Source organism: Mobula hypostoma, chromosome X1 (genome assembly GCF_963921235.1).
Source record: "Mobula hypostoma chromosome X1, sMobHyp1.1, whole genome shotgun sequence".
Taxonomy (NCBI): domain Eukaryota; kingdom Metazoa; phylum Chordata; class Chondrichthyes; order Myliobatiformes; family Myliobatidae; genus Mobula; species Mobula hypostoma.
This window is the reverse complement of record NC_086128.1, coordinates 71,653,895-71,662,331: the sequence shown is the minus strand read 5'-3', so window position 1 is coordinate 71,662,331 and position 8,437 is coordinate 71,653,895. Positions and strand designations below refer to the sequence as shown.

The 8,437-nt window shown below is 57.9% G+C and overlaps 1 protein-coding gene across 1 annotated transcript in view; it reads right to left on the bottom strand.

Annotated features, from left to right (window-relative positions):
- The window catches only part of cntnap1 (contactin associated protein 1), a 135,651-nt gene that overhangs the window by 28,131 nt on the left and 99,083 nt on the right, over positions 1 to 8,437 (bottom strand). Inside the window, exons 12-14 of the mRNA XM_063037194.1 lie at positions 7,860 to 8,027; positions 7,260 to 7,478; positions 4,209 to 4,448 (exon numbers count right to left, since the gene is read on the bottom strand). Of these exons, the coding sequence (XP_062893264.1) occupies positions 4,209 to 4,448; positions 7,260 to 7,478; positions 7,860 to 8,027 (627 nt within the window). The remainder of the gene's footprint in view (positions 1 to 4,208; positions 4,449 to 7,259; positions 7,479 to 7,859; positions 8,028 to 8,437) is intronic.

The window sequence follows — 8,437 nt, the reverse complement described above, 5'->3', positions numbered from 1 at the left end:
CACATTGCTCTGCGACGACACCGGTGCCAAGCTGTATGGGTCCTAATGCCCTTCCCTTGGACAACGTCAGTGCAACTGCCGGTCTTCCTGCCCTGGAGACCTTCCAAGGCGCAAACGCTTGATCTTACGAGACTAACGGGTGCCTATAAGTCAATCTGTGGAATGCTGTGCTACAGACTGCAGTGGATGCCAAGTCCTTGGGTATACTTAAGGTGAACGTAGATCGTTTCCTCACAGGATATGGTGAGAAAGCAGGTGTATGGGGTTGAGTGAGATCCGGGATCAGCCATGATGAAATGGCGGAGCAGACTCGACGGGCTGAATGGCCTAATTCTGCTCCTATGTCTTATGGTCTGATGGCTCCATTGCCATTTGACGAAGAGAGTCCCAAAAATTCACCACCCTTATCACTGTTTTAACTTTAAACAGTGACACGAAGTTCCAGATTAAGCTTTTTCCCTGCGACCTGCGACCAGCTCGATCATGAGGGGTGGGGGCGTAGAGAGGGTGAATTCACTCAGTCCTTGGTCCCAGGTTTGGGGACATCAGGAACAAGAGAAAAGAAAGATCTAACAGGAACTCGAGGGGCAACATTTTTTTTAAAACGTTGTAGATGGAACGAGTGGTGCGAGGTCGAGTTTGCGTTAGGTACAGCAGTGACGCGTAAACACAGATATGAATGGGAGCAAACAGAGCAAATACACTGAAAAAGCAGTAAATATCCACAGCACCAGATGAAGAATCCCTGAAAGTGAGTCCGTAGATTGTGGGAACAGTTCAGTGATGGGGTGAGTGAAGCTATCTCCTCCTTCCTGACGTTTGAGGGGTAATAACTGTTCCTGAACCCGGTGGTGTGGGACCTGAGGCTCCTGTACCTCCTTCCTGATGGTTGAGGGGTAATAACTGTTCCTGAACCTGGTGGTGTGGGTCCTGAGGCTTCTGTACCTCCTTCCTGATAGTTGAGCGGGTAATAACTGTTCCTGAACGTGGTGGTGTGGGTCCTGAGGCTCCCGTACCTCCTTCCTGATGGTTGAGGGGGTAATAACTGTTCCTGAACCTGGTGGTGTGGGTCCTGAGGCTCCTGTACCTCCTTCCTGATGGTTGAGGGGGTAATAACTGTTCCTGAACCTGGTGGTGTGGTTCCTGAGGCTCCTGTACCTCCTTCCTGACGTTTGAGGGGTAATAACTGTTCCTGAACCTGGTGGTCTGGGACCTGAGGCTCCTGTACTTCCCTCCTGATGGTTGAGGGGTAATAACTGTTCCTGAACCTGGTGGTGTGGGACCTGAGGCTCCTGTACCTCCTTCCTGATGGTTGAGCGGTAATAACTGTTCCTGAACCTGGTGGTGTGGGACCTGAGGCTCCTGTACCTCCTTTCTGATGGTTGAGGGGTAATAACTGTTCCTGAACCTGCTGGTGTGGGTCCTGAGGCTCCTGTACCTCCTTCCTGATGGTTGAGGGGTAATAACTGTTCCTGAACCTGGTGGTGTGAGTCCTGTACCAGCTTCCTTATGGCATCGGTGAGAAGAGAGGATGCCCCTGGGTGGTGGGGTGATGGGGGTCCCTGAGAATGGATGCTGGTTTCTTTAGGGCCGCAGACAGCGGAAATCTCGTTGTGCAGAGTGGTCTGAGTCTCTGGAGCTCTTCCACACAGACGGTGAGCAGTGTCCGCACACCAGAAGCAGGGACTGCGGAATTCTTCGGGCAGAAATGGCCAACAGAGGGTGGAGGAATGAAGGGATGTGGGATACGGACGAGGGAGGGGTGCTGATTTTCACCAGCGATAGTCTCAGTAAGTACAGCCGAGAGGATCACCGGGGTCCCCCTCTCTGTTCAGGATCCCTCCCGCCCATCTCACAATCTCTGTGACCCAGCACCGTCTGGGAGGAGGTACAGGGGCATCAGGACTAGGACTGTCAGACTGGGTAACAGCTCCTTCCCTCAGGCTGGGAGATTAATGAATACCCTGTCACCACTGGGGTCTCGTCACCACCACCCACCCCACAATCTCTCTGACCCACGACCGTCAGGAAGGAGATACAGGGGCATCAGGACTAGGACTGTCAGACTGGGTAACAGCTCCTTCCCTCAGGCTGGGAGAATAATGAATACCCTGTCACCACCGGGGTCTCATCACCACCACCCACCCCACAATCTCTCTGACCCACGACCGTCAGGAAGGAGATACAGGGGCATCAGGACTAGGACTGTCAGACTGGGTAACAGCTCTTTCCCTCAGGCTGGGAGATTAATGAATTCCCTGTCACCACCGGGGTCTCGTCACTACCACCCATCCCACAATCTCTCTGACTATCAGATACAGGGCCATCAGGACTAGGACTGTCAGACGGGGTAACAGCTCCTTCCCTCAGGCTGGGAGATTAATGAATTCCCTGTCACCACTGGGGTCTCGTCACCACCACCCACCCCACAATCTCTCTGACCCACGACCGTCAGGAAGGAGATACAGGGGCATCAGGACTGGGACTGTCAGACTGGGTAACAGCTCCTTCCCTCAGGCTGGGAGACTGATGAATACCCTGTCACCACCGGGGTCTCGTTCCCCGCCCCCCACCCATCCCACAATCTCTCTGACCCGCGGCAGTCAGAGAGGAGGTACAGGAGCATCAGGACTAGGACTGTCAGACTGGGTAACAGCTCCTTCCCTCAGGCTGGGAGACTAATGAATTCCCTGTCACCACCGGGGTCTCGTCACCACCACCCACCCCACAATCTCTCTGACCCACGACCGTCAGGAAGGAGATACAGGGGCGTCAGGAAGGAGATACAGGGGCATCAGGACTAGGACTGTCAGACTGGGTAACAGCTCCTTCCCTCAGGCTGGGAGATTAATGAATTCCCTGTCACCACCGGGGTCTCATCACCACCACCCACCCCACAATCTCTCTGACTATCAGATACAGGGCCATCAGGACTAGGACTGTCAGACGGGGTAACAGCTCCTTCCCTCAGGCTGGGAGACTAATGAATTCCCTGTCACCACCGGGGTCTCGTCACTACCACCCACCCCACAATCTCTCTGACCCACGACCGTCAGGAAGGAGATACAGGGGCATCAGGACTGGGACTGTCAGACTGGGTAACAGCTCATTCCCTCAGGCTGGGAGACAATGAATACCCAGTCACCACCGGGGTCTCGTCACTACCACACATCCCACAATCTCTCTGAACCACCACTATCAGGAAGGAGGTACAGGAGCATCAGGACTAGGACTGTCAGGCTGGGTAACAGCTCCTTCCCTCAGGCTGGGAGACTGATGAATACCCTGTCACCACCGGGGTCTCGTTCCCCGCCCCCCACCCATCCCACAATCTCTCTGACCCGCGGCAGTCAGAGAGGAGGTACAGGAGCATCAGGACTAGGACTGTCAGACGGGGTAACAGCTTCTTCCCTCAGGAACCCTGCCAGCGCCGTCACCAAGACAGCGATCTGTTTACTGCTTATTTACAACATGCATTTTGAATTATATTTTATTGATCTGCTGATGGGAATATTTTGGTTTACATGCTGGCGTGTGTTAAACAGGTTGCGTGGGCGCACCGTGGACCGGAGGAACTCCGTTCCGTTTGCTTGCAGATGACAGTGACCTCGACCTTGGGTATCAAATGAGGGGCGAGTGGGACTAGGCAGGATGAGGATTGCGGTCAGAATGGAGTATCTGGGCCGAAGGGCCTCTTTCTGCGCTGAATGACTCTCCCAGTCCAGGAGCAGGTCGCACTGCCTGCCTTTTCCCCGCCGCCCCTGGGTGCTCGGTGGGTTTAGGACGTAGAACGTAGACCAGTACAGCGCAGGAACAGGCCCTTCGGCCCACAATGTTGTGCTGACCCAAATGGTCCACCAAACAAATCCCCTGTGCCGACGCCATGCTCATATCCTTCCACTTCCTTCGCATTTATGTTCCATAAACGGGCCGGATTATCTCCCTCTTCCGCCGCCCTGGGCAGAGCGTTACAACCACCCACCACTCTCCCGGATCCACAGGAAAAGAAAATATTCCCGAAGGTCAACCCCCACCGCCCCTTCCCCAACACCCACCAGTCCCGGAGACCGCCCGCAGCCCTTTCTTGTCCTGAACTGCCCCTCCGGCCCTGGAACCCTTCCCATTTCTCGTCATGAAGAACCCCCACACCCTCTCCCCCAGGCTCACAGGCCTCCACCCCCCTCCCACACCCGCTCTCGGGCGGCTACCTTTATTGCAGTAAGGCCCATCGAAGGCGCTGGCGTTGCAGTCACACGTGTACGTGCTGTACCGCTCGACGCAACGCCCCCCGTTCTGGCACAGCATCCCGGGGTCGCTGCACCGCCCCACGCAGCCCGGGTTGGCGCCTTCCGTCTGGTGGGCTTTGGCCTCCAGGTCCAGGATCTCGCCGTTCATCCGCAGCCCCCGCAGGCAACCGAAAAACGCGCTCCGCCGGTACTCGGCCGCCCCTGGAGGTGGAACAGACTCACAAGCTGAGCGTTAACAATGGCACCACGGCTGGCAGCAATCCTGTCTCTTCTCAGAGACGGGGAGGGGGACGGGGTCGGGGTCGGGGACGGGGTCGGGGACTGGGACGGAGTCGGGGACGGGGACGGGGACGGGTTCGGGGAATGGGACGGAGTCGGGGACGGGGACGGGGTCGGGTTCGGGGAATGGGACGGAGTCGGGGACGGGGACGGGGACTGGGACTGGGACGGGGTCGGGGACGGGGACTGAGACGGGGTCGGGGACTGGAACGGAGACGGGGACAGACAGCAACACGGCTGGCAGCAATCCTATCTCCTCTCAATGTCACAGAGACAGGGACAGACAGTCCGGTGTCCCGAGCGGGAGGGGGACCTGTCTGGTTACCCAAACGGGAGGGGATGTGGAGAATAGGTTGAGGGGAGGTGGTGGACCTCCTTTTGAACCTCCTCTGGACCCTCCCCCATGCCAGAATATCTTCTCTTAGATAAGGAGCCCAAAACTGCTCACAATACTCAGGGTGAGACCTCTCCAGTGCCTTATAAAGCCTCAGCATCACATCCCTGCTCTTGTGTTCCAGACCTTTTGAAAATAATAGATCATAGAACAGTACAGCACAGTACAGCTCCTTCAGCCCATAATGTTGTGCTGACCCTTAAACCATACCTCCCATATAACCCCCCCACTTTAAATTCCTCCATATACCTGTCTAGTAGTCTCTTAAACTTCACTAGTGTATCTGCCTCCACCACTGACTCAGGCAGTGCATTCCACGCACCAACCACTCTCTGAGTAAAAAACCTTCCTCTAATATCCACCTTGAACTTCCCACCCCTTACCTTAAAGCCATGTCCTCTTGTATTGAGCAGTGGTGCCCTGGGGAAGAGGCGCTGGCTATCCACTCTATCTATTCCTCTTATTATCTTGTACACCTCTATCATCTCTCCTCTCATCCTCCTTCGCTCCAAAGAGTAAAGCCCTAGCTCCCTTAATCTCTGATCATAATGCATACTCTCTAAACCAGGCAGCATCCTGGTAAATCTCCTCTGTACCCTTTCCAATGCTTCCACAACCTTCCTGCAGTGAGGCGACCAGAAATGGACACAATACTCCAAGTGTGGCCTAACCAGAGATTTATATAGCTGCATCTTAAACTCTATCCCTCGATTTATGAAAGCTAACACCCCATAAGCTTACTTAACTACCCTGTCCACCTGTGAGGCAACTTTCAGGGATCTGTGGACATGTACCCCCAGATCCCTCTGCTCCTCCACACTACCAAGTATCCTGCCATTTACTTTGTACTCTGCCTTGGAGTTTGTCCTTCCAAAGTGTACCACCTCACACTTCTCCGGGTTGAACTCCATCTGTCACTTCTCAGGCCACTTCTGCATCCTATCAATGTCTCTCTGCAATCTTTGACAGTCCTCTACACTATCCACATCACCACCAACCTTTGTGTCATCTGCAAACTTGCCAACCCACCTTTCTACCCCCTCATCCAGGTAGTTAATAAAAATCACGAAAAGTAGAGGTCCCAGAATAGATCCTTGTGGGACACCACTAGTCACAATCCTCCAATCTGAATGTACTCCCTCCACCACAACCCTCTGCCTTCTGCAGGCAAGGCAATTCTGAATCCACCTGGCCAAACTTCCCTGGATCCCATGCCTTCTGACTTTCTGAATAAGCCTACCGTTGCTACCATTGCATATGCCTTCCTCGCCACTGACTCGACCTGCTAGTTAACCTTTAGGTTGTTCTGCAAATGTCCCTTTGCAACTCAGATTTTCACATTTTCTCTCCTGGTTACCGTCTCCGGGGACCCGCGTTCCACGCGACCATCTTTGGGGAACCCGCGTCTCACGCGACCGCCTCCGGGGAACCCGCGTCTCACGCGACCGCCTCCGGGGCACCAGCGTCCCACGCGACCGTCTCGGGGGCACCCGCGTCCCACGCGACCGTCTCGGGGAACCCGCGTCCCACGCGAACGTCTCCGGGGCACCCGCGTCCCACGCGACCGTCTCGGGGAACCTGCGTCCCACGCGAACGTCTCCGGGGCACCCGCGTCCCACGCGAACGTCTCCCGGGGACCCGCGTCCCACGCGAACGTCTCCGGGGCACCCGCGTCCCACGCGACCGTCTCGGGGAACCCGCGTCTCACGCGACCGTCTCCGGGGCACCCGCGTCCCACGCGACCGTCTCCGGGGCACCTGCGTCTTACGCGACCGTCTCCGGGGAACCCGCGTCCCACGCGACCGTCTCCGGGGCACCCGCGTCCCACGCGACCGTCTCCGGGGCACTCGCGTCCCACGCGAACGTCTCCCGGGGACCCGCGTCTCACGCGACCGTCTCCGGGGAACCCGCGTCCCACGCGACCGTCTCCCGGGGACCCGCGTCTCACGCGACCGTCTCCGGGGCACCCGCGTCCCACGCGAACGTCTCCCGGGGACTCGCTTCCCACGCGAACGTCTCCGGGGCACCCGCGTCCCACGCGACCGTCTCCCGGGGACCCGCGTCCCACGCGAACGTCTCCCGGGGACCCGCGTCCCACGCGAACGTCTCCGGGGCACCCGCGTCCCACGTGACCGTCTCCCGGGGACCCGCGTCTCACGCGACCGTCTCCGGGGCACCCGCGTCCCACGCGACCGTCTCCGGGGCACCGGCGTCTCACGCGACCGTCTCCGGGGAACCCGCGTCCCACGCGAACGTCTCCCGGGGACTCGCTTCCCAGGATCAAGCCCCGGTCAGCCGCCGGGTGCCGGGGTGTGGCCGCAGCGAGTCTGAAAACTCACCCACGTAAAGCGGCCGGTCGAGCCTGAGGGAAACGTAACTCTGCGGCGGGGCCTCCAACACCCGCCACGGCAGCTCGTCGAGCCGCAGGCGGGCAAACTTCACGTTGATCTCCGCCTCCACGTAGTGCCAGGCGTCGTCGTTCAGCGGGACCATGGCCTCGACCTGCAGCTCCTGGGGCCCGTCACCCACGTTGAAGGTGAACGCGATTACCTTCTCGGCTGAAAACCAACGGGTTGGGGTGTGCAGGAGGGAATGGAGGTCAGGCATCAGCTCCCAACCCGCCTCACCGTTCCGCTTCCCTCCCCCGTCCCGCCTCTCACCGACGCCCTTCCCAAACCTCCTGCCGTCTTCCAGCCCAGCCCGATTTCAGCCCCCGCACACCCCGTCTCCTCCCCTCGTCTCCCCTTTGACTTCGACCTTCTCTGGTCCATTCCCTGACACTTCACCTCTCTCCGCACCCCACGTCCCCAATCCCCTTCTCCCACCCACCTCCCCTGACCAACGCCCCCCCCCCGCGACTCATTGTGCCCTGCTTCCCGCCCACCCTCCCCCTTCCCACCTCAGCCGGTTCCCCGATTCCCTGACCACACAGGGCTCACATTTCAGTTCCAGCCGGATGAAGTCCCGGTATCCGGAATTCGCCAGGAAGACTCCGTAGCTGGAGGTGGTTTTGAAGTAAAGGGAGATGTCAGCGCTGGGTCCAGGGTTGAAGGCCGGGAACACCATGTAATTTCCCTCGATGAACGTGGCCCCGTTCCAAGACCCTCCTGCGGGGAAAGTGCGGGTTGAGTCGGGAAAACCCACCGAGGTCACGGTCTCTCCTTCCCGCCCCGGGATCCTGTCATCCTCCCCTAGGGCGCGCTCACACAATCTACCTCTTCCCAGATGCGGCCACGGGATCTAACTCGCCTTGGGATCAGTTACGTCTTCTACCCCTTCCCGGAATCTGGCGCTGTTCTCTCTGAGGCTGAAAATGCCCAAATCCACCCGAAACCTCGTGGAACCAGATTCACTGGGTGTCACGAAATTTGGGTGGCAGCAGCGCGCTGCAAAACGCAATAACCTCCGATGTTCGACCGGTGGGGTTCAGCTATCGGGAGTCCAATGACCACCCTTCCAGAAGCCCATGAGAGATGAGGGCAGAATTAGGCCATTCGGCCCTTCATGTCTTCTCCGT